This window comes from Gasterosteus aculeatus, chromosome 1 (genome assembly GCF_964276395.1).
Source record: "Gasterosteus aculeatus chromosome 1, fGasAcu3.hap1.1, whole genome shotgun sequence".
In the NCBI taxonomy this organism is placed as follows: domain Eukaryota; kingdom Metazoa; phylum Chordata; class Actinopteri; order Perciformes; family Gasterosteidae; genus Gasterosteus; species Gasterosteus aculeatus.
Window position 1 is genome coordinate 12,238,829 of NC_135688.1, and position 26,588 is coordinate 12,265,416.

The window sequence follows — 26,588 nt, forward strand, 5'->3', positions numbered from 1 at the left end:
GTAAATATGCTAGAGGTTTGTACGTGCATGTAGGTGTGAGCTCAAGAGAGCGTGCATGTGTGGTCATGGCTGTAATCGGTTAAAGGATGAGGAGGCAGGAAAAAGATTGGGAGATACTGTACAACATAGATGGAGAACCAAGAATAAGAGCCAGAGGTGTGTAATGAAGCTTATGTTTGTGGTTTCAGAGGGTTGAACCTCTGAATGTTAATAAAACGGGTTCTTTTTACCAAACTGAGGTAAATGAAACAGATAGAATTGAGATTCATTGGCATGTTCAATCCATCGCTACGTCAAGGTATACTACTATAGTGTGTGATTGAACATGAGGGATACAGCTAAATATATCTTTCAAAGCAAAGGGATTCGCAAGCACAAACACACAAACACGGTTAATATGAACAATATTGAAATTTAAAAAGAGTGTTAAAAGTAATATGGTAGCACAAAGTTGAAAATGCAACAATTTGGCAGTTTTTAAACGCTGATTAAAAATGATATCTCCTGCCAGGGCTTCTATTAATTCACTAATTAATCCCACAAGTCTCAGCCCATGGGACTTGTGGGATCACATTTCCTTAAACAAATCTAATTATTTGAGCAGAAGATATTTCATTTATCCTGGTTTACATTCTTAAAAAAAAAAACACTAAAAAATATCTTCATTTCTTAAAATCACATTTTGGTCTGCGTGAGGTTACAGCCCACAAACAAGATAACTCGAGAGAAAAGTAAACCACCTAAATCAGCTTTTTAACTTCAACGACTAAAACCCTACAGTGGGCATTCATATGCATGAGTCATCGGCTGCTTTCATGCCAAAGCACAAACAGCCCCCCCCCCATCAAGCCTCTCCCCCCGATACCTTCTTCTAAGAAGGCTGCTTTCTAAAAGAGGAATAGAAGGAAGTACTAACATCTTTGGGTCTCCACTCCCTGAGGTGGTATGTGAGGAGGGAATTGCATGAAGAAGGATGGATCACAGCAAATTGGCAAGATTTGACCACAAGTCATTTACAACCGGCCCGCTGATTGATTCGGGTTTATTCAATTTGGCCCATTGCATCTCCCTGCTGGGCAACACTGCAAATCGAGTGCAAAACGCCCTCTGAATGCCACGGTTCACCCCTGCTGTGTGAGCAAACTACTTCCATTTTTTTTACCCTTGTTCTCGTTCACTTTAAAGCCTATAGTGTGTTGCATAAGGCTCTCTCATTGAAGGGTTGAGGGGGGTCAGTAGGGTGTTTGACTCACAGCAGTGTTTCACAAAAGTATATGTTTAGACTTTGGTGATTTTTGGTTGCAGCTTTTAAACGGTTGAAATTCAAATGATAGTGTTGGACAGTGAGTACTGATGAAAGCAAAGCATTCCTGTAATGCAACAAGGAGAACAATAGAAACAGTATGTATATGGTGAATTATAGATTACACTACTGTTGATTTGTTAACTGTAATCTGAATTTGTAAGGTAAGGCAATGGATACAATTATACAAAGAAAATAATCTGACTGGTACCACTGACAAATGAGGATTTCTATATGAAAAGGATTTATTGTTGGAGTTCTTCAGGGTTGTAACTACAATTGATGATAAGGATGAATTTCCATTCACAATGAAATTTAAATGGGTTTTGAAGGCTGATTCTAATATTGTCATACTCAGCTTTCACTGTCTTCATGGAAAAAAGATTACATCGTTGAATTAAAACTGTACATTGTTTTCTCTATCACAACTACATTTCTGGCGGCATGATAAAAGCTTTGGAACTGCCTTTGAACCATCATATTGAAAGGTTGATAAGGTTAATGAAGTAATAGAATTGTTGTTTACTAAATCACTTCAAAATGTTATAACTGTCACGCTTAATCAAGTATCAAAATAATTGGCAATTATTTTTTGTGTTGGTCAACTAATAGTTTAATGGAATATTTGCAACCCAAAGTGAATCTTATTCAGTTTTATTCTAATAATTTCCCCTTGGGCACAATGACGTTGTTTTATTAACTCTGATTTATTAACTCTGTATAAAATGTGGACATTAAAGACATTAACCATTTGGTGTTCTCTCAGAAAAACGTTTCTATTAATCACTGAAAACATATCTGTTATGAAATATTCCTTATATATTTGTTTTCGTTAAAACGATTACCGCAGGCGCTCCCCGTTCCCTGCATCCCGCGCACTATTTAACAGGAGGTCCTCGGTCCTCCGCGCAGTAATCCACGTGCGGTGAGGAGGCTCCGCTTGTCAGTCAGACTTTGAACAGCGCGCTGGCGCTCATCATCACTACTAATCTTCGGCCGCCGCTTGTCATCAACGAAGGCAGCTTCTGACAGTCGTCCCCTACCGGCTTTAGAAATATAGATTAAGATGAACAGTTGCTGAGACAGGGCAGGAAACCCGAGGGCAACACTGCGGGGACCGAGCGGAGATAAAGAAAACCCACCTCAGCGGCGCCGTTTAACGCTCTTGTTCGGGAGTTGCGATGGTCCAGTCAAGGGATGTTTTTCTAGCCTTGCTTCTCGTGGGCTGTACAGGTAAGAGAAACCTCACAATCGACATGGAAATGTTAAGGTTTCGTTTTTGGAATATCGCCGCCTTTAAAAAAAATATCGGTCCGTAACGGCCGGCGGGCATCCACGCGCCTCCCGGTGTCCCTCCGCCCGCGGCCCCTCCGTTCAGCAGGTGCAACGGTAAGGCGACTGCGACTCTTGCTAATTAGCTTCCCAACGAGCAGCGGGGATGAGTGAACAAAAAAACAAAAAAAAGTAAAGTAAAGACATCGTGCTGACATTTTCTCCGGACACACGGACACATAATGCATAATAACCCATTTAACTCTTTGCGTGACCAGCGTCCACCCTGCTGATTTAGCGCTATTCTGCATTAAATAAAACATGATGTCCAGAAAGGGAAAACGCCTGTACATTGCGCGGGAATTAATGTGAGCATTTACCGTAACGTCACGTCATGTTTTTGGGGATTTTCAAAAAGCATATTATGTTGTGCCTGTTTTAATGAGCGCGTTGGCGTCTCCCTGCATGGGACGTGTTTGTTGTTGATGGGCAGTGATGCGGGGCTCCTTTTTGGATTTGTGGACGCGCAGGCGCACCCCCCCCCCCCCCCCCCCCCCCGCCCTCCTACAACCCCCCCCGCACCACAGGCTCCAAAGCGCCTTCCCGGGGAAAGTCACGTTCTTCTCTGTTAAAGGTGCATTGCACAAAACGAAACACATGGCATGTTTTTGGAGGTGCATCCTGGAACATGACCCGGTGTTAAGGCACCGACGGGGGTGGGGGGTCGTGACTGGATGCGCGTCCTGCACGTCCACCGAAGGCTCTGTCGTGTGTGTGCGTGTGTGTGTGTGTGTTTGGTCTCTCGTGCCCACTGATGCATAACAAGCACAACTTCTACTCTGAATCATCTGTTATGTAATCTGATGCCACGATAAAGGCTTTGAAATGAGAGCCTCTAAGTTGGTGAAATGTGCCCTTATGTAATTGTATTTGTAGGAGTTTTGTGTCAAATTGCGTTTTTTAATAGCCGTTGCAAGCCCGTTTTTTTGATTAAAATCAGTCATTTGACATGAGAGGCGATTATGGTGGGTGTAGTACTCTCTGCTGGACTCAGGCTCAGGGTTTTCAGAGGACAGCCTTTTTAATCCTGTATGTACAATCCAGTACGTGTAGAGGTGTCCTCGGGCGAGGGAGGGACACGCGGGAAGTCGAGCCTTCACTACATTGTAATGGTAATGCAATTTCACTTTGGCTCATTGGAACATTTAATGTTGAAATGTCCATTTTTTTTTATCAGACCTTTATGATGGGATTCAGTCTCCTCCAAATTTAATTAAAGAACATTCTAATGAATTGGACACATTATTTACGGCCAATTGCCCTTAAACTCTGACAATGACACGGACAATATATTAAATAATAAACTCAACTAAAATTCTCCTTTCCTGTTTAAGGGAAAATATCTTTTTAGATTTTTGCTTTACATGTAATCTTCAACCATCTGAAGCTAATAAATGTGCACTCAAGTTATTCGACTGACTCAAAGGCAAGGCAAGGGAATTGTATTTGGACAACAAGGCAATTCAAAGCGCTTCACATAAAACCATTAAAAACGTCCAAACACAAAGCGAGGAGATTTGAGAACAGCTAAGAACATCGATTGGAACATGAAAAACAATCATTAAAACGATTTAAAAGAAGACAATATTAAAAACTAAAAATAGAATAAAATTTGCAGAGTAGTTTAAAAGCACCAACATTTACAAATGCAGAAATGGTCAATTAAAGGCAGCAGCTAACAGAAACCTCTTTATTCTGTATTTAACAGAGCTGAGGGATCAGCAGATCTGCAGCTTTCTGGGACTGAGTATATGTGGAGCAGAAAAGCTGTTTGTTTCTTACTCTGGGAAAAGAAAGTAGACCAGTCCCAGACGACCTAAGGGGTCGTGGCGGTTTATAAGGCATCAGCGGATCAGAAAATTGCCCTAAACCATGCTTTCTTTTGAAACCAACAGTAGTATTTTGAAGTTGATTCTTTGTTTGACAGTAAGCCAGTGTAAAGACCGGAGAACTGGAATGATGTCATCCACTTTCCCGCTCCTAATTGTGGCACTATTTGTAAATGACAAATTGAAAACTGTAGTGACAGTTTCTTGTCACTATATTAGCCTTTTCTGCTGAAGCCTACTTGTGGTGCATGTACATGCCTGGCAGACTTGAATTGCACAATGTTATTGGGACAGGCAAAATAGGGTTCAGCTGGAATAACCTGAGACATATTCCCTAAATATATAATTATGTACAATATAAGGTCGAAGATGAAACCATTAGTGTTGAATATGGAGATGACAGAGATGAGATGATTCCGACCTTTCAATAGACAGATCTCTTTTTCACATAACTAGGCCACCACTGAAACTGAAATAACAATGTTTTTTATCTACTCCTTTCATTAATATGTCTTCTATTGTAGAGTTTTGCGCTGCACAAATGTTAGAAATAGTATAAACGACAGTTTTGGTGTTTTATGCAGAACAAAGACAAATTGCAAACTGACTTCATAGATGATCTGGCCGAGTTGCTGTGCTCATGGCTGAACTGAGATTTGGAAGGGCTTAACATCTTTCTCTTTCCCTTTCCCTTCTGCTGGCTGCATGCTCAATGGGCCCGTTGAGCCTTTTGACATAGTTATTAATTGATCCTCTTCGAACTGATAACTGCAATGTGGAGGAATTTCGAGACTGCATTTCTGACACAAAATGAAATATAGACACCAGAATCCAAATAAAAATGAAGCGAAGCGAAAACCAGGCCAGCGAAGAGAAGAGTTTCCAATGTCCTCCACCTGTGGGATATGATGAATGAAAGGCAATCTTCATCTCACCACATGACTCTTGCTTCAACGGCACAAGTTGGCACGCTGGTTTACTGCAGGATTGTTTCACTTAGCACGTGTTACATCATCAGTCGGACCACGCGGGAACGATGACGTACGCCGCTTCATCTACAAAGCAGGATGGAATCATGGCTGACTGCAGGGCCGACTTATAAAACCTCCTGACTTCTTCGCGTCTCACTTCACTTCATCCGGAAGGAAATTAACTTTGCCAAAAGCAATGGCTGAAAGTCCAACGGCTCCAACTTGATAGAATGATTGCTTCTGAGCAGTGTGTGCAGACCGTGCACCGCCAGCAGTCCTTCCCAAATACTGTATAGTCGAGAAGTCAAGAGAATGCTCACATTTGAGAAGCTGGGACCAAGCAAATGTTTGGCATCATCTGTTAATCAGTGACTCAAACGATTAACTTATCCTCAACATTATTATCAGTTTAGTTTTCTGTCAAGTGAGTTTGGCCTTTCAACACTACATGGGGTTGTGGCTCTGCGCTTCACTACGCCAATAATGCAACACCTCATCAAGCATTTGATTGAAACCAACCTTTTTATGAAGCAAAGCAGCAGGAGAGGTGGAACTGTCATCTGCCGTTGCTTAGCGTGCCTTCCAATAGGAGCGTCAAGCCACCCCCTGCAACATCATATTAAAGTCCGACAGATGTTTGAAGAAAGGTACATTTGGGATATCCAACCAAAACCCAACCCAACGATATCTGAGAAACAACTGTGAGCCACAAACTGTTTTATCTAGGCCTATTTGGTCAAGTCATTTGAACAAATCCACATGTGCACTCGGCTATCTTAACCGGGGAGTGAGTGAAATAGCGGTTCCCTTTCAACCCGACTACGCTGCAGCGTTAAAGCTCCCATATCTCTTGCACATCATAGTACATGCTCCGTTTTTTTTTCATTCAGCGTTCGCAGGGGGAAGGAAGAGAGAGAGACAGAGACGGTGGTTTTGTTCCAGCCAGGGCCGCTTAACTCTTTTAGTGATAGGGAGAGGATCGGACAGATCCAGGTCTGAGGCAGTTGATGGGAGCTGCTTGGCCTTAGGACTGTATAAAAAGATGACATTACACATGCATGTGACCCTGTGATGCATTGTGGGAGCAGCGTAAACATCCTCTCCCCAGGGTTAGCTCACCCATGAGGCTTAGTGTTTTTTTTTCCTCTTTTTTTGGTGATTACTTCGTTGAGGCCTGAGATATTATATTATACATTAGGGATCATTTTGCAGAAGAGGTTAAACACAGCATGTCGCCCGGCAAACTAGCTTGTTTTTGTATCCTGTTACTATGTACGTGAGTACTTAAACACCTGCTTCACATCGCTTGTTAGCTCAAGATTGGAATCCCACTAACGTCAGACCACGGCGGGTCTGCGTCTGTCAAAACTGAAAACGTGTTAAGATCTTAGAGCAATCAGGAAATTAGAGCAGCGTGTCCTCGTCATCCATCGAATCAAAAAGAGGCTGCCGCTGCGAACACTGGATCCCTGTGGACCTGTAACCCTAGTTTGGGAAAACCTTGAGGCATTATACGGCCTCTCTCCACTTTGAAGCATTTATTCTGTGGGCCAAAAAATCCTTTGGCAGGGGGAATGTTTTTTTTGCTGTTTTTTTGCAGGTATTTTTCGATGACAGCGATGCCATTTTCCTTTCCAATTCTCAGTTGAACCGTCACCTTCATCTGTGTAAATGACGGGTGCACTTGGCGAATTGTTTTAACCTTTTTCTCTCTATGGTCATGCACCTGCAAATGAAGAATGATTCCCCAGTTTCCTTTGGCTTGTAAGAGCTCAAGGCCCCGTCGGTCTCCCCCTGTCTTTTTTGGGTGTGGGAAAAGCAGGGAAAAGCAGGGAAAAGCAGTCATCACAGTGTTGTATCGTTGCCCAGGTTGTCCACGGAAGAGAAAAATGGCTTCCGAAACAAATGCTTACCATGCCAACTCCCGAAAGTGAGCTTCACAGTGTGACCAATTTTAAGCAAACGAGTGCACGTCTCATCTTACCACATTAAAGTTACTTGCTGTTGGCTAGGATTTAGTTCGCAACTTCTTTTAATGGGTGTGAGAGGAAGCAGCCTGTGTGCGCTCTCATGCATCCGTGCACATCATGGTGCATTCATTATTGAAACACTAAAGGAGGCATCGCCATGCACAGAGCTTTCTTCTCATACAGTCACCATAGTGTGTCACCCAGCCCTCCGATGTCATACTCCCCTACCAGCTCAGTCATCGCCTGGCAATTTAGAGAAACGTTTGCTTCATGCATTAATATTACTATAAAAAAAGCTCTTCTTATCTAATTAGATCACACAAGTGTATTGTGAGCACTTTCTATGAAATCATGCACAGGTAACCCTCACACTTTGCCTTCAATGTGTCAACTCTTATCCAAAATCTCCTTATTCACATAAATGGTCCCTTACTTAATATAAAAAAGATGGTGTGTAATAATCACCTTCTTATAAATTAATAATAACTTACGTCCACCGGGATCAGTTTGGTGGCTCATTATTCTAAAGATGATCATATTTTATGAGTACATGTCAGTGTTAGGATTTTAGAGGACTAGAAGGAAAAGGGAAATTCAGAAAATGAAAGCATTGGGAAGGGAATTAACCTCATTTAAGCATCCGTGCATAGTAATCTAAAATTATGTAACCGATATGTCCAAGGATAGAAAGAAACCTGGGCCACATGGCAACATAGCTCCCAATTCTAATTTTGTGGTGGAACTGTGTAGCTCCTGTAGACGCGAGTGCTTGAATCATTATTAACTGTTTCTTTAAATTTGAACTGCTTAGTTTAAATTTGAACATTGGAACAGCTCGACCCATTTGGCACAGTGCAGCCTGCACCCCCTTTGACTTTTTCTATTGGTAAATCCTGTACAGTCCGTGGGTTACTGACCCAAATAACTAATAAATGAGTAATGTTAAGGACACGCTCTCATACCAACATTTGACATACTTCTCTCAATGCTGCACTCTCCAGCTCTGTGTGTGGAGAAACATTGCCGCATTCCTGGTCTTGTAAGAGATGGCTTTGGGACGTTCATATTATTACATGTCTTTTTCCCTTCAAATTGAGGTAGAGGTAACCCTTCACTTACCTCCTTAACTTAATAAACATGACGCCACTGCACACTTTTACCCCAACAGTAGCTTTGCCAGAAAGGTGCTACACACTTGGAGACTCCATCTCTTTTCACAGACAGACAAAGAAGGAAAGAAGGACCCTTCAACAAGCAGAAGGTAATTTTTCACTACGGCCATTGCATTGCTAACATTAACAGGCAATATCACTGTGAGCTGAACGTAGCACAGAATTCCTGAACCCAAAGAGACCGGAGGCATAGCTGGAAGATTGTAGGGGATTAAGAGTCTGTCTCTTATTCAGAGGTCACTGGAGTACCGTAGTTAAGTGGTCAGTGCTGGAGTCCGGCTGCTTGATTAGATTTTTCTCAAATACTGAGGCTGTTTGTATTGTTTGGCCCCATTACCGGTGTGTCTTCTGATTACTGTGTGGTTGCACTCTTGAAACTATATTAAAAGAAATACCAGCCTATCGTTGAACCTTATATTCACCTTTTGTGTGGAACAGTTGACCAGCTGTTAACCCGGTGACAGATTAGTGGGGTCATGAGGATTTGCTCTTCCGTCGTCTGATAAGGCTTACCGCAGTGTCTCCTGTGCTATAGAAGGTCCGGGGGAGTGCTGCAGGTAATTCATTCGCTGTCAGGGTTAGGGCTGTCAAAATTGCTCAAAAAGCATGTTTGCATATTCGCTTTAAAAAAAGACATATATTTGAATATCTAGTTGCGCATTAGGCACGTCAATAACAGGACAAATTTATACTACTTGTATAGGTAATTTATTTAAAGTTTAAACATATTTAAGAACATATTACCATAAGTTTTTTTAAAGTGAATATTACATCATTTTTGAGCAATTTTGCTAACCCTAACCCTAGTGCTGATCAAGAGTTTTGTGCAAGCAATTTAAGGTTGTGATTCTTGTCCCAAATATGGCAGGCTTCATTCAGTTATTGAAACTGAAAGTTTTACAGTACTGACATTGAACGCTCGGCTGTGCTGGTAAACACGGAACCTTTCCTTTTTTTATTTTTTTTTATTAGCCTATCACCAAACCATTTCTGACCCTTTTTATCTGTTTCACTGACGCAACCAGCTGACGGCTTGAAATCCCACGACTATAATCACACTTGTATTCCAACGCAAGTTTTTATTTTATTTTTTACCAAAAAAAACAAACACAGCTCTCCTCTTGGGCACCAGTTCTCTTTTTGCATCTCCGGCCTCCATCTACCATCTGTCCTCCCTGTTCTTGTGCAGCAGTGCCGAAGCCCTCTGCCAGCTGTTACAGACTGTTGTGCTACCTGGCTGGCTAGCAGCTGTATCGTGACCCTGCATGCCGTTTCATGGTGTCATTTGGAAAATGTAGATTCTTATCACATGAAATTATGCCCCTTTTAAAACATATTCAGAATTTTAGCAGTTTTTATCGCAATATTTAGTCCTGTGTAATTATGTAGTGCTTAATGTTGAGATGTGAAACACTGCTAGCTAACCAGTGGGACACGCTTACGTGCACTAACGTGCTCTAAGAGCACGGACAGCAGGACAAAGCAATGAGAAACTCGGATTAAAGCACACACACACACACATTTTCATTCTCTACTCATATAGACATTACACAACTATAGCATTACATAGCACATTGCAGTTTGCTGCCACATGAATGCTTAGGATCTCGTATATGGCTCCTTTTAACAAATTATAAGCTGGTTCTTTGCTTTTTAAATTTAAAGCCAGCATGCTGCATCTCTATATTGGCGACTGAGATTTTATTAAAATAGTGTGCAATAGTGAGTGAGGAGGTCCACGGGGAGGAAGGAGCCCTGCAAGGTTGTAGACTATAGCCCCCGATGTGAATACATAACGGTTGTATTTTAAGAAACACACAATTTTTTGTGGAATCTTTTTGAAGTCATTTCTTTCTGTTTGCCGTCTTGTCTGTGTTGGTTTATTCACCATGTCTCTCACGCCCCTCCCTGGAGGATCTCCTCCCAGTATGAGTCTTCCACGACCTAAAAGCCGCCTTGCTCTCTTAGCCAGCAGAAGCCGGATGTGTCACGATGAGCCCCGTTGTGCATCTTTTCCATGGATGTCACCGAGCGCAAAGGCCGATGACAGGCCCTCTGAACCAAATCAAATTATGTTACAGCGCTGCTCGCAGTATCCAGGCCACCCTAGAGCGACGGGATACCCACGCACCCTTGAACTGTTTCAAAACGTCGCACAACCTTTGGCAACATTTTGAATGATCTAAAAACGTTCCCCATCCATGTTTCGTTACTGGCCTAAAGACATTTACTGATCATTTTGCAGTAACGGTGAAAGTAGATTCACGTTTATGGTTCGCGTTTGTGGTCCAAAGGCACACAGCGCAGGTTTTTTACTTACCGGCAACGTGCGGCCCGCCACACTCTCATTTGTCTCACTACAGTTCATATCAACACAAAATATGTTTTTCCTGGCATGGGCCGGTTGACTGTAACACCCACCACACTCTCACCAGATCCTGTGGGAAACACTGCAATGCAGTAAGCTAGTGTTTTACAATGTACCCGGCCAAAAGCTGCCTTTGATGCTGCTCACACTGAACTCCCTAAAGAGTATTTGGGGTATCTAGTCGTTTTCAAGCTGGAGACATGTTTGAACCATGGTGGAGATTTTGTTGGCAAAATACATTTTGTAAATCTCTATTTTGAGGGACCTATTAGTAAAGAGAGAGAGAAACAACAACTGTGCTGCATGTATGTTGTTAACAAACAGGGCTCATGGCTGTGATCTTATTGGCATACAGAGGATTTGTGTATCTGCTGCTACTGTAGATTCCTTCCCAACAGCCATTAGTGGGGAGACGGGATATGCCTTTAGAGGGCTGTTCTCTGCCGTCTGACAGCACGTGGCTGCTTTCCTCCGCCTGACTGGCTGCAGTAACGCACAGCAGAAACACATTTTGACTGAACAGGGTCGGGACGCAGTTTCACCACTTGATGTAAGCCACCACGCCGCAGCATTAAGGATGTTTGACATCAGCTGCGGCATTCGTGTCATTTGTCGGTCTTACTGCACCGTATTGGAAAATGTGTCCACACAGGGTCCCTGGTTTGTGACATCACGGGGCGTGCCGACAAATAGACATCCACCTACGTGGTGGTATAATGGATCGGGGAATTCTGTTTTGCCTGAGGTTGTAGATATGTATTCACTGTTGGGCCACAATGTGGCCATGCTGTGCAGTGCTGTAGTGGTAAAATTAGAGGTGGGTAAACTCAGAATTTTGTGATCGTACAGACCTTGACGCGATGCAACGCAACACAAAGCGTCGCGACTCTTGTAAGGCTGTCCTGGCTATGTTGCATTATGTTATCAGTAAAAGTCATATACAATCAATGACAATGAATAAATGTGTTAGTAGTTTGTAGTATATTAAAAATGTCAACACAACAAGACAATTGCAGATTAAGAACTATCTACATACGGAGTCTCCTTTTTACAGTAGTGCCCAGAGGGCCTCCTTGTCCTCCACGTCAGGTCCTGCCTTGCACAGAGGAGCCATGAACCCCAGAACACGTGTTCTGGGGTTCATGGCTCCTCTGTGCTTCTCCTCTCTCTATTCGACCTGGTTTTTCTCCTCTCCCTGTGCTCTCTGCATCATTGCCTGTCCTATCACTGCCTGAAAAAATATGTTGAATTTAAGAGTTGAGAGTTAAGAGAACTGACTTGTTTTCTAATCTACTCGTCACCAGGCGTTTTTCTTGTCCTTTTACCGTGCACGACCAGCGAACACAGAGCGCGCGACTACTAGCCACCTTATAGGACCTTCTCGACCGGTCCGCATAATATTGTCTGACATGAAACCGGTCCGTGAGGTAAAAAAGGTTGGGGACCACTGGGCTGATCCACAACGTGTATGTGTTTACATACCTCCTGGATCCTGATTGGTGTCGCTGCTGCAGCCGCAAGGCACTGATTGGATGCTCACAGACCGTAATATAGCGCAGATGAAAATGATTCAGACTACGGCGTTTATATGTTCAACAATAGGAAACGTAGTCTTAGCTGTTTTAAAATTACACCAAGTTTATTTTGGATTATTCTAACGGAAGAATACAAGGCGCAGGGAACTTTGAGGTGCGTAAACGCCACTTAGAGGTGCGTAAACGCTATTTATAGGTGCGTAAACGCTATTCCCAAAATTCTAGAGGTGCGTAAACGGCGTTTACGTGCGTTTACCCTCCACTACAGCCCTGATGCTGTGTACCAGAGGTCCCCCACCACCGGGCCATAAAATGTTTTATTTTGAAAATTTACTGGATTCTCTCCTAATGACGTGCGCTCGTTCCTCTCGACTTATTTCCCAGGCGTCAGTAAGCATTAACATTAACCATTGCCCACTTCTCACTGCACAGGGCAGTTCTGCCCACCAGTGGACAGAGAGTGCGCGACAACACTCCCGACCCTCCCCCTCCCATCCCTCCCCCCGTCGGACAGTTATTTTGTTGTGTTTATCCGCCACACCTCCAACACCGGTCTGTGAAATGTTGTCTAACATGAAGACAAAGGACCAAAGGAGAGTTTGTAACCGTAAACATTAGGAAGAGCATCATGTTGAAATATCGGCTGTGTTTACTTGCACTGAACAACTGGGCTAAGGTGAATCTGTTAGCTGTGAGTGTGATTGTGTGCCTCTGTTTTCACCAGTAACCCAATACCTGCAGAGATTAAGCCACAGTCAGAGTGGGATGTGACACCAGAGGAATCGTTTATTTTCACTGAATCTCTGAGATTTGACTTGCATGTGGTGGCATATGATGGTTTGATTGAACATGGGTAGTAAAACAGCATTTATGCAATTTTGTTAATAGATGGTATAAAAGCAGTCTATCATGTGAAGGTTTTTCATGCAGAATATTTTCCAATTTCCCTGTGACATTTTGGCTCTAGGTTTCTGGTAGAACTTCCTGTGTCCCTCAGAGAAATAATTAATCCGAGTGCCTTGGAACTGTCACAATAAAATCTAGATGGCAAACCAGAATTGAGTAGTAACACGTTCATTCTGCGGTAATACATCTTTAGAACTATTTAGAGTTTCTGTTATGTTCTGTCCACTACTCTCCAAATGTTTTTGGTATCAATTCTTTGTCAATGTCCGTGTCAGACTTTGGCCACAGATGATACAGGTAGGTAGATGACAACTTCTACTTAATTCACCTAATGAATTCGTTCTCCCAGTATAAATACATTATAACTCAAACTTCTATTTTTTATAAATACCCACGTGGACTTTCTTTGATGTATATAAATTTGCAATACTGAATCTCCCAAGTCTATCTTCTCCTGATAAATTTATTCCAGCAGTAGCAGAACATCCTGTGCAGTATGTGCTGCATCGACTCTGCCTCAGACTGGATTTCAAGGGAGGCAAATCTGTAGCAGGCTAATTAGCTGTCTTAACTGGTTGTTATCATATGAAGGTCAAACCAATGAGGTCCAACAATAACCACCAATCACAAATAATGGCATCTTCAACCATCTTGTGCAATTTGATATGCTTATCCGCAGTATATACCTCCATTATAACCTCATTTTCTCTATGACACCTGAAAACCATTTAAGATAGATACAACCCTCAAATCCATCCATGTCCACTGCTAATGCAATTAGTTCAAGTCACTTAGCTAAGACTACCACTTATTGAGTCCTATTGCATGTAGAACAAGCAGGCATAAAGTCTGTCATTACCTCACTCGAATTAATCACAACCATGTTTTTAAGTGCCGAGATTAATGGCAATAGTCTTCCTTCTCCAGAGATTCTAGCCCTGGGGAAAAGAGTAGTCAACTCTCTTGAGGTTATCCTTGTCCCAGTGTCTATTTTTACGGTCCACTCTCTGATTGGCCAACAAGGTGTGAGTGTGTGTGTGTGTGCGTGTGCGTGTAAGCCTTTGTTGTGTCATAAGGTGCGTTGGTGCCATCTGTCGTCCCTCAGAGGAGCCCTTGTGAAGACAGACCACGCCTAGCCAGTCGGTCTCAGGGAAGGCGAAAAAACAACCTTGGGCTGTCATTTCTCATTTGTACTGAGTTTTATATCTGGATCATGAGAGGAATGCAGGATTCCCATTCCGCATCGATGCTTACAATGCAACCAAAACAAAGTGTTTTTGTCTGTATGTGGTACGATCGGGTCTATTTCATCTCGATGGTAAACGATCTCATGAGGATACATTGAATATGCATCCGATCCCCTGACACGACATGCTAACGGTAAACAGGAACAGATTTGCTAAGCAGGTGCAGCAACAGGTTGTTCATGAGTCATTGCTTGTGTAGTCAGAGCCATGAATTTGTTTTCCACCAAAAGTGCGAAATGAGTCACATTCGTGTGACAGACTTGGCTAACTGAGAAAAAACATTAAACAGCATAGTTCTTATGATTCACTGATCATTACTGCCCTCAACCGCCCTCTTGCCCAATCCCCCTCAAATGCAACGACAAAAGTTAATGCTGATGCACAAAATGAAGGGACTGATGGGATTGCATTTCTAGCCTAGCTTGTTATTCTCTGCTAGTTTGCTTGGTTTGAGCTACTTGGGCGGGTGTCAGCAAACGGCCTTCATCCAACTCGCCTTAGCACCACCTCTTTGAGGCGAACTGTTGTTTCTCTCTCCCCAATCAAGATTGTCTCCGTATCTCAATTCATTTGTATCCCCCTGTTTCTTTGAATGCTAGCCCATTGAGGGACTCGCACCTATTTCGGCTGTTTAGTTGGCTTTTTGGCAGTGCCTGTTGGGAAAGGCTTTGTACCTTGCTGTGTTATTGCACTGTGTCGGCACAGTGTGGTATACTGTACACAACAATACCATCTCAAGGTGTCTGGTACGCAATAAGTGTCGATCTGAAAAGGCGAATGGCTCGCTGTTATGGCTTAGCACAATTAGATGTGGCACGGACTAATGCGAGGGGGCCTTGAATAAAACGTAAATGCCAGCAGAGTACTGAGCGTGCCCTTGTCAGAAGGGCAGGAGAATAATTTCCTCGCCATTAAAAGAAAAAACGTCATTCTTTATTCATAAAGAAGATATAAGAGATTTTGGAGCATGACCCTCTGAGCACAAATCTTTAAAGCAATATGCTGCTCAAGTGATAAATGCTGCATGGCCAAATATAGGATTTTGAATCTTACCATTTATGAGGCATTTCAGAGTTATTGGTTTAATTTCAAGCTATTCATGCAATCATCTACTTATTCTCAAATCTTTACCTGGATGAGGTCAGTGCTGTTCACTCACAGTTAACAGTATCGGAAGCCAACAACCACTTGGCTCCCCCCTTCGTTTTACGTGCCCTTTTCTGATGCCAAACTTGCAAGTCACAAGCACAAAGTGCCACACCTTGGCTGACAGGGTACTTTCCATGTTTTAACTTTAAAGTCAGCACCATTGCGTTCTTAATATCTTTCATTTTTTTCTCTTCTTGCGTTTCTTTTTTTTTCTACAGTCTTTGACAACTTAAAAAAATACTACATAAATCAGATTTTATTAGAAGTTTCCCCCCTGTGTTCGTCTGGATTTCCTTTACGTGCTCTGGTGTTCAGCCCCTTAAGACATGCACATTAGATATATTATATCAGTGATCAAAGTGATGGCCTCAGAGCTGCAGTACGTCCCCCCAGGCCCTGCTTTGAGGTTACCCAGCCCTTCTAAATAGTTAGAATGGGTCACATTCAGACGACACAGTGTGACTAATTTCAAATAGTATGAATCAAAGTTTCTTGGCAGAGCATTTATGTGACTCTTGTGTCAAGATCAAAGGATTTTATACTTGTGTGGTCAGCAAGGGGCCGGTTTACCAGAAGAAAGATTAATTAGCCTTCCATGGCAGTTGTCTTGTTAGTTAAATAGCACGAGATCCTGTGCATACAGATTATTTAGGAGTGGGGAATTTACTTAACCACTTACCTAATCGGATGCTTATTTTATTATAATTAATTCCTGTGCATGCTGCTCTGAGTAAACGCTCTGCATGGGCTCTCACTGGCATAGTGCCTGTAATGTAGCCAATGGCTAAGGTTAACAGGCATTGCATTTACTGGAATTTTGACACATTTAACCTCTAATCTTTGGAAGTAAGTATTGGGCAAAGGTGAATTCTAATGCTATCAAAATGAAATATCAAATTTATTTATATCCATCCATCTGCAAACCGTTTATCCTGCACACAGGGTCGCGGGGGGGCTGGAGTCTATCCCAGCCAACTTCAGGCAATAGACAGGATTCACCCTGGACTGGTCGCCAGCCAATCGCAGGGCTCAAATTTATTTCTATATATAAATATAAATATGTGTAGAGAGATAAATTAGGGCTGTTAATAGATTAAAAAAAACAACTAATTAATCGCACAATCTAAAATTCATTAATTGTGATTAATCGCATTTAAAAGTTTGTTTTTCTTCTAAAGTCTAAATCTTACAAGTAAGGAACAATCACTTTAGCGTGCATTTTAGACATTGTTGTTTAATTGTTAATGTTGTTTTAAACACAAAACTACACACACTGGATCACCTTGGGGCCGGAATTTCACCGGGTGGAACATGTTGAACCAGTGACTCTTACTTCTGACCTCATGCAGTCTGCTCTCAACTGTCCATCATTTGACGGCTGTGTTTGAAGTGCCAACAATCTCCCCACATTTAGCTAGGACGTTTTCAAACCACTGTCTGTCAGGGTAACAGTGGTGGACCTCTGCAGACTGTGTGCCGTTTAGTTTTTACTTTTGTGTTTTTTTGGTGTTGCACTACAGTTTAATAAAATCTTAGGGTCAATACAAGGCTTGTTTACAGTGCTAACACAGCCGTACAGCATACACAGTATATAGTCATTTATATACTGACATATTTTATTATAACTATTGAGGACATTTTCATATTAACGAGCTTCATGGTATTAAAAAATATTTGTGAATGTGGGAATGTTTGGGAAGTTTTATTCATTACGTGAAGCAACTCTCTAATTTCTAGACCGCTGTTAACGTTGTTGCTGTTGTTTCATGACCTCTTGGCCTGCGCGATGGCTCTCTGAGCTGTAACACATCTACTTCATGCTGTTATCTGTACTTTATTAAATCAGAAATGTTGTGAGGAATTCACTAAAGGGCACATGCTTTTCAGACTTAGATTTCAGACTTGTTCCCACAGTCTAACGTTAGTCTTTCCTGGTGTCTCGGTCTCTAACTCTGTTTGTATGTGGTTATTGTTGACGTAACTTGGCAGGTGTTAATATGAGATTGTTAGATGGGCGGAACATCGGTATGTGATTGACTGTTGGTGGGTGACGTCCAAATGCTCAGCTGCAGCCAATTCCTCATGCCGGCGGACAAGCGAGGGAGAGGAGGTGGCCACGGCAAACATTGTTCAACGGATGGTCAACCATCCGATGACCGGATTCGGACTTCTGGTTTCTCAACGTGTTTCTCCACGTTCATCCGTCTCAGTTCTGTAACCTTGACGGAGACACACTCATGCCAGCTTTTGATTGCCATTAGTGCTTTAATCCAATTACTATGTTGTCCGCCGTAATCACTAATGGCTGCACACCCACACACACAGTGTCATCCCACACTGCATAATGAGTACTCAAGTGCCGCTCCGCCTCCGCCCCTGGGTTGGTCCGGCTGAATCTGAAATGGTGCATTCCCTCTTATTGATCCTCTTCCTGCTGGAGTCACGGGCAGGCTTATCCGGCTCGTCCCAGCTTGTCCGCCTTCTGAATGGACACACAGAGAGAGCTGTGTGTGTGTGCCAGGCTTCGGGGCTCTGTGTGTAGTCCCAGGCAGCTTGTGGCTGAGTGCTCTTTGTGGCTCCCCCCTGCTCCTGCTCTCCCTCACTCTCCCGGCCCTCCCCTTTTGGCCGCCTTTGTGTTTACAGGAATTATTAGAGATGCATATAAATTCTGCCAAGTTAGTTCAGAATGAATGCATTTTACTTGGCGAAACCTTTTTAAAAGCTCCCGCACAAGTAGCGAGAAGGCGCGGCGCTTTCTTGGATTTTTCGGGGGGATTGTTGTCGTGACTAGCACAAGCAGGGAAGCCACCTGGGAATGACTGTTAATTTTACGTGGTTTTACGTTCGCAGAGATGTTACCACATCCGTCATTGTTCATGCCACAAAGACTCCCTATTCATGTATGTAGTCGGGATTCAAACTGGGGGGAAAAAAGAAGAAGAAGAAGAAGTTGTTCCACTGCGCACAGTATTCAGCCTTCAAGAATCTTTCCATATCACTGATTATGCATGTCTATTTTAGATGAAGTGACACCGTTCTCTCCCTCAGTCCTTGTACAAGTTGTATAGCTCTGCTGGAGCCCTGAGCTGGACCAAATCCCCCTGCTGCTTCTTCTCATGGTAATATGTTAAACATTGAGGTTACAAAACATGTTTATGCTGCATTGTGGTTGTTTTGTGTTCACGTCACTTTCTCAATGATTTCTCCTGGCAAAATAATTCTCTCTGCTGGGATTTTTTTCCGGAAGCTTTTCCACCCCTATATTTGAAGAGTCCCTGCAAGTATGATGTGTGCATTTTCTACTGTCCTTGTTTCCAGCCTTCTAAATACTGACTCATTACAAGAGCACACAGCAAACCATGGTGGCCGTAGACGCTCAGGTTTGTGCCGCCCTGGGCTTTTTTTGTGTGGCGCACAGCTGAGGCCGATGATGAGGGGCACTAGCACTAAATTGCCCAAATGAAGGCAAATTCTGTTGAGCGGAGGAGGAGGATTCGCAGCTAATCTGCAGCAAAGGGAAGGAGTGGTCTTTAGCTCAGAGGGGCTTGCGTCCATTCGAGAGCTCATTTTAACTTCTATTTTGGTCTCAGTTTGAGTCATGATGCTACCTACTAGATGTTATTGCTTCTCTGTTTCCCGTGTATAGATTATAGGTCTGTTTTGTATCAATGATTGATTCTTGTCGGTAGGTTTTGAGACCGGTGCATGCAGGTGCAACTGCGTGGACTGGAAAATATCTTCCGTAATATGAACTCAGGAATCCAATTTTGTTTGGCAACAGACTCAAATGATGCACATCAGACACACCCATCACAATTAAATGCTTAGGATGTGAAGAATCTCCCGTAATCAGGTCAATAAGCAGGTCCTGTCCTATTAACACCAATAAAGTCTTTTCAAATTCAAGCAAATTCAACCAGATTGCATATTCCATTTGTTATGGAGCTTTTTTATATGGGTTATAGTGGAATTCATACATCATGTTTTAAAGTATATTTGTTTGTTTTTGAGGAAGTTCCTTATTGTGACGCACATCAAGGTACAGTGGTACTCAACAAAATAATCCTTCTGGCTCAGGACAAGGGGATAAAAGCGATTTGCCATGAAATATGAAATATAACACCATGAAGTTGTATACATTAATATCACAGCTAAATACCTTTCAAAAGAGTCTGAATCATCTCTACTATGGCAGCTCTGCTTCTGCTGCCTCGTATGTAACTCTACATGTCACAAAGGAAAGCCTGATATTGCAGAATTGAATGCAATTGATAAATTATACTTTTTTATAAAAACTAGTTTAAGTCCATATGAACTACAACCATAAGCCTCCTTTCTAAGTTCCGCGGATGCCGTAGAAAGAACATTTTGGCATAAGATTTTAGTTTTTAATGGTAATAAAAAAATATTATTAAGAAGCAGGCCATGTCTTTGCACTTGGGGTTCTCTTGTGGGGGGACACACACTCATTTCCCTTCAAAAGTAATCCACATAGATTTACTGTAAGCTGCCAGCCATTTGTTGTGCAGTCTTGTGTGATTTAAAAAGTGATGCACAAATGAAATAGCCAAAGTGTCTTAAGCCTGGCTGCTTCAGCCTGGGACTACAGTAAATATATGAGCCACAAATGAATTGTTTAAATTCCCTCTTCTAAATATTGTGGTTTCATCGAATGACATCACACACAGGGGTGAAATCTTGGCTTTTTATTTAGATACAAGATGTGGTTAACTGGTGCCGACACTGGAGCATTTTATCACCATCGGAATAACCACTGGAGGAAATCCTGGTGATCAATTTAGGTTGTGTGCTGTGTTTTAACAACCTCTTCAATGTAAATAGTCCCTACACTGCTACGTCCAATCAGACAGCCGGGAGAGAGGGAGGGGTAGAAGGAGGGGGGAGCAAGAGGGGGAGACAGAGGGAGAGAGAGAGAGAGGAAATATTGGAAGGTTGCAGCTGGTAAACACGTTTCCATGGCAACAGGAAGAAGTGAGTATAACTGTGGTTGAGAGGCATGAGCAGCAAGCAAACACTCACTTGTACTTTAAAAGTAGTCCTGAGTATAAGCACTTTGGGTAAGTATGTCCCTTTCAGCCTGAGGTCTCAGTTTGGTGTTTGTTCTTAATCAAGGTTGATATTTTGTCATTTGCACAGAAATACTTTTATTGTTCATGGAAAATCAATGTGTGTTGTATGTACCAAATATCTGAATAGCATTCATTTTTTGGATTAGGTTACACAGTACGTACCCAATATATTTTCATGAATTATATGTGACATTCTGACATACTTTTGTATCTTTTTGGTTTATAAAACTATTGAACAATTTAATATTAGATTCCAGGTGTGTGAATATTTTTTTTTGTTGCTTTTTTTGCTTCTTAAAGGGTTGGTATTACTTTTCTTTTACGCAGACACATGATAAACTGATTCACTAATGGGAAAAATTATACCAATTACAATACTTATTCCAGTATTGTCACACGACTTTTTTTGGTCTTTGTGGCGAGCGTACCTTTCATTTAAATGGGCAATCAGAGTCTTTGGTTTACTTTAGATTACAGATAACCATCTTTAAACTACGGTTTATGATTGACTGTTGTGTGTGTGTGCACGTGTGTCTCACACTGCCATAGAGAGAATGAGCCAATCCCACACGGCAAGTGGAGCGCGTATAGCGGCTTGGGTGGAGGCTTACTACCAGTAGCACAAGCTGTAGCACCCGAGGTGTTGTCCAACGATAACGACAGAGGCCAGAGGAAAGAGGCCATGCTCTGCATTAATTCTCATCTACTGTATATAGCATTTTTGCGCTTCATATCTTATCAGTAACTTCCAACACAACTGTCAAAAGTCAGTTCATCCCACGGGGAACTTTAAGATAAGATAAAACGCAAGCTAATAAGCCTGAATTCCGGCTACACAAAGCTCTTTAAGGCTCTCTGACTGCTGCCACTAATCACTGCAGCCGAAAGAAATTAATGCACATCATTTTCATTCATGATATCTAACCCCCTCCCACCGTCACCGCAACACACAAACACAGCCACACACGTGCAGCCACATGTGTGTGCAGTGGTAGTACAACAACGCCCCGCGGCTGCACTGGAGAAATCTTGGCGATGAACCTTGAATAGCAATGGTTTAAATTGGAAAGATGTTGCTTTCACATACATGGCTCGGAATTATTTTGCTCCATGTTCCGTGACCTGCATTTGGAAACGGTCAATCAATTCACTAATTTTACACCACCACTAATTATTTTGTGTCTCCACTCAATGTTGGTGTATATTTAATGAGTTTGCTGTAAGACTACGAACACAAGGGTTTTGTTGATGACCTAGAGAGACATGAATTATTGACACTGCAAGCTGCCACCTATCGTCATAATCAGCCTGCATCCAAATATGACATTGCCCACAGCTACAGTAAACATGACATCACAAATAAACTGCTCGGAGCCACGGCCCTTGTGTTGCATTCACATTCGCATCGTGCTTCTCTGTTTGATTGCAGCCAAATGGGACCAACAACTAGATTTATTGCTGCAGTTTTCTCTGTGTTTGTCTCAGCTTTGCGTTAAAGTTTATGCACACCATCATGCTCTGCTCATATGTCATCCGTCAAGTTGAACACATGGCGCCATTGTGATTAAGACTTAATTCGCTGCTCAGATTTTGAGACAGACTGGCATTATTCATCCGTTTGTTGGCAGCTGATGTTTGGGCTTCCAAACATGTTGTGCATGCACGAAATGGCGATGTCTCGAAGGCAGAGATTATTAAATCGAATATTCCTCCTCGCCTTTTCTCAGTATGTGTTTCCTTTTCAGTGTTAAGAATTAAATTATTGATGCGAAATGGAATCCAAAATCACTAAGAGGCCGAGCCATACCTCAACTTTGAATGTTTTTTCAGTGTCCTGAGGCTGATGAAAAATTTGGCTTGGTCTTTTGTTCTTGTCTCTGACATTCTCCTTTGCGTTCTATCTTCACGTTCCTGTTTTCATTTATTGCATCATAGGCGCTCGACAGAGGTTTATTGTGATGGGAAGGAGACGGATTTTATTCCCCCCTCATTCAGTTTATGTAAAAGGTATTTCTTTTAGGGACAAAAAGCAGAGTGTAATTTGCAGATGTGAAATTTAAAATGAAACTTTGAGTGGATTGAAGTTTTTCAATCGGCCATGGTGTTGGCTGTGATTTGAGTAGACCAATTATTGCTTGGGGTACAGAATACTTACAAAAAACTGAATTGTGTGTGTGCGCTGCGTTGTTCTTCTGGTGTGATTTTCTACTCAATAACAAGAAAAACATGTAGCTGGAGAGGGAGAAGGGGATGAAGGGGGGGTTCATCGTTTGGAATGTTCGCTTGCTTGCAGGATATGACAGGTTTTGCTTTGGTGCTTATAATATAGGAAACACCGTGGGAAAGTAGCTTTGTTGAATCTGAAACGTGCTGATTAAACTGAACGGACATTTAAGAGGCTGTAGTTTGTGGATCTGTTGAATCATACTGAGACGGGTTTGAGATATTTGTTAAGGGTTTCGGAAAGCTCTCGAGGGAGGCCTCACTCCTTTGTTCTCGTCCCGGCCGGAAACGAGGATACGAATGAGTCAATTCGTTTAAATTCAAAAATCAAAAAGTATTTAATGACTAAACAACGTAATAGGGATTACAATTACAAAGTGAAATACTAAGCGAACAGTGGAATATTTCGCGAAATAGAGAATCCTCTGAGCAAGTCTAAAGTGACTTATCAGAACGGCTGCAGGGAAGATTCTACCAGTCCTTTCCCCCGCCATGGTCCTTTGAAAACTCTTGAGGTGTGTCTTCCTTGGTGCATTTGAATGTCATTGGCCTCTTCTCCAAAGGGTCACCTCCTCCATTGTCCCTTCCACGTCGAGGTGTGAAGCTGCAGCTGTAACCTGAAACCTCACTGTACTATCTGTCCCTCACATTCCAATGCACTCAATGTAGATACAGTTGGCTTTATGCCCCAATAAGTATATTTAACAAAGCATACATCGTTTAAGTCTTCATCTTATAACTAGTACACTTTAATTACAACAACCCATCATTAATGATCCCCCATTCATCACCCTTCATAAGATTTAAGACAGTTCATGTGGTTCAATTCTCAAGACATTTGCCTCAGTCGGCTGCCTCGCATTAAGTTGTTCATTTATTACCTGACAGGAGAAAAAACTCCCAAAAAAAAACCTTTGGGGATAAAATTGGGAGAAATCCATAAAAGAACGGCAATTGGCATCCGTCCCCAGGTTTTAACATCACATTGTAACAGAATGTTAATGTGTAGAGTGTTTCTACGATTTAAAAGACTATAAACTGTGTTTGACTCACATTGTATTCACTTCATCTAACATGTTAATGTAATAACTAATCTAACATCACACAAACTACAATTCTATCACTAAACATCATTACACGTACTACAAATTCTATGACTAGACATTCACTTCTACTTAAAACCCCAACATATTCAGGCTTCTCTACTTTCATTGACATGGTTAAAGACGGGTTGCTGTATTAAACCGCATTCATTTTAGCAAAGCGGACCTAATAAACCGGCAACTGACTTCATTATACATACAGTGTTATTCCATCCAAAGTAATTGCATTCATTGCAATACTGTTGAAAGCATTCATTGTAGTTATGAGATATTCTGAAGCCTCTCCATATTTATTTTATTGTTTCTGAAAAAAAACTCCAGGAGAACCATAAAAAAAACCTGCCCCACGTCTCACCCTCCTCTTTAACCGCCACTCCACCTCCTTTGGAATTGAAGAATATGACAGAATGGCAGTACATCTGCATGGAGTGAGCTCACGGTACTTATATCATTCTCCCATTTTAGTTTGTTAGAGTCCTTATAATGCCCCTTAAAAACGCTGAAACCACAAAGTAAAGTGGTTCCAGAAACACTAAAATACAACAATTAGACCACGTTTCAACAGTAATAATACATCTGGCACATTTTAAAGGTTTGTTCCTCGCCTGCTGGCTTTGGCTCATTAGGGACCATTACAGATATAAAGCACTTTTCAGACGTTGCATTTCATAATAAGCTTCACAAACAGACTTCACTTGACTTGATTAATCATCATCTCCTTTCTTCCTCGGCAAATGAGTTTCCCGCTCCACCAAATGAATACCAACAGTAGTTCTTTCCTTGTTCCAATTAAAATAAAACCCTTATCCATAAATTAATAATCGTGTGACTTACCTGGCAGTTCTTATGGACATAATATGTGAGAGTTTTTTGATGCCTGGTTTTCATAATCCGTCGCTTTGAACATCAGACGCTGCTGACAAAAAGGAAACAATGTCGCTCATTTAAAGATAGAAACCTACCGAATAGCTGCAATTCATGCTGTCAATAAGAGAGCAGAGAGAGCGAACAGCGGTGATTTTCATAGCCTGAACCCATTTTCCGTTTCTGCCTGATGCTCAACAGGTGGAAACGACTACGCATCCACTTAATGGCTTTGTCTGGTGATGTAGCATGCAGTATTTAGTGAATTCATATTTTGGTGCACTGAACAGGGTTTTCTAGGTCTTAATTCAGCCATGTGTGGCATGCCTAACTCTTTTTCCTATGAATCGTTCCTGTATTTTTATAAAAATGATTACCTCATTAGATGCGAATGTACTAGTAATCAAAAGATAGGTGATAAATTGATCAGTTCCTCCAGGGAGAAACAATCATTAGGTAATCAGTTATTCTTTTAAATATCCTTAAAGCACTGGCTCCAGCTGCGCAAAAGTGAATATTGTATTTGTCAGTTTTCTTAGTCTTTGATGATGAGGTGAAAATTATTGACTTTTGGATTTCCGACCGTAAGTCAAAAAAGGAACACGCGCAATTTAAATGTGTTAACTTAGCTAGCAGTGGTCACTGGCAGATACATTTTTATGCATTTGGAAGCCATTTAGTCACACCTCTTAGTCTCTCCACAGGGCCCCTATGGGAGAGTCTGTAAGGAACAAGTGAAGCTTTGTTCTCATTAAGCTCAGAAGTGTTCCGGGCCATACTTCTCTCTGTGTCAAACAACACAAGTGTGTCGTTTTTTATCCGTTTCTTGATTATATGCAGGCTTTTACTTTTCACACGCCGTATTTTGGGGGGTTTGACAGACAGGTGATTTCCATTTTTTTAAGCATCTTAAAAGTATTTTCTCCCAAAATGCATTGGCAGCACAGCGCTCCTTCTTACTAACTGCTGAGTGTTAACTCAATAATTGCAGTGCTGGAAGGCTGCTGGCAAGAGCAACAGGAAATGCTGTTTTTTGGGGGGGAGTACTGCTCTGCAGGGGGAGCCAGACTTGTCAGTTTGTTGGTTAGCATATGCATTTCTTTCTAGAAGTTTCCTCTACCCACCGTAAAAATACGTACGTGCACAGATATGGTTGTTGCACCCGGCAGGCTGGGACCAAATAAGCTGTTTTAATCTGGGCAAACTGAAGGAAATAAGAAACTCAGCTGGATTCTTTATCGTTTGCACTGCTTTTAATTGACATTAGATACTTGTACCAACTGTTATCTACAATTACAAAACTATACAACATTTACCAATTTGTTTCAGAGCGGCTACAGAACAGCTGCTGTTAAATAATCAAATAGGAATTTAGTCCTGCATCTGCTCAAGAACAAAAGATACCTGATGCAACTCAGTACTAAAGAGCTGATTGCCTGCAGGTGGCTGCTGCTTTTCTTGCTTTTAGATGGCATACATTGATACACATTTCCTTTTAGATTTTGTGATTTTTATGTGTTTATTTT

General features: G+C 41.9%; 1 protein-coding gene across 10 annotated transcripts in view; it reads left to right on the plus strand.

Moving 5' to 3' along the window:
• Positions 1-2,216: 2,216 nt before the first annotated feature.
• The window catches only part of ncam1b (neural cell adhesion molecule 1b), a 58,366-nt gene continuing 33,994 nt past the window's right edge, over positions 2,217-26,588 (plus strand). For 8 of the 10 annotated variants that reach the window (XM_078098491.1, XM_040173353.2, XM_078098494.1 and 5 more), the window contains exon 1: positions 2,224-2,536. In XM_078098491.1, coding sequence (XP_077954617.1) covers positions 2,485-2,536 — 52 coding nt within the window. In that variant the 5' untranslated portion in view covers positions 2,224-2,484. Of the gene's footprint in view, positions 2,537-26,588 lie in introns of all 10 variants that reach the window. The other 2 variants (XM_078098493.1, XM_040173376.2) reach the window with 1 other exon arrangement.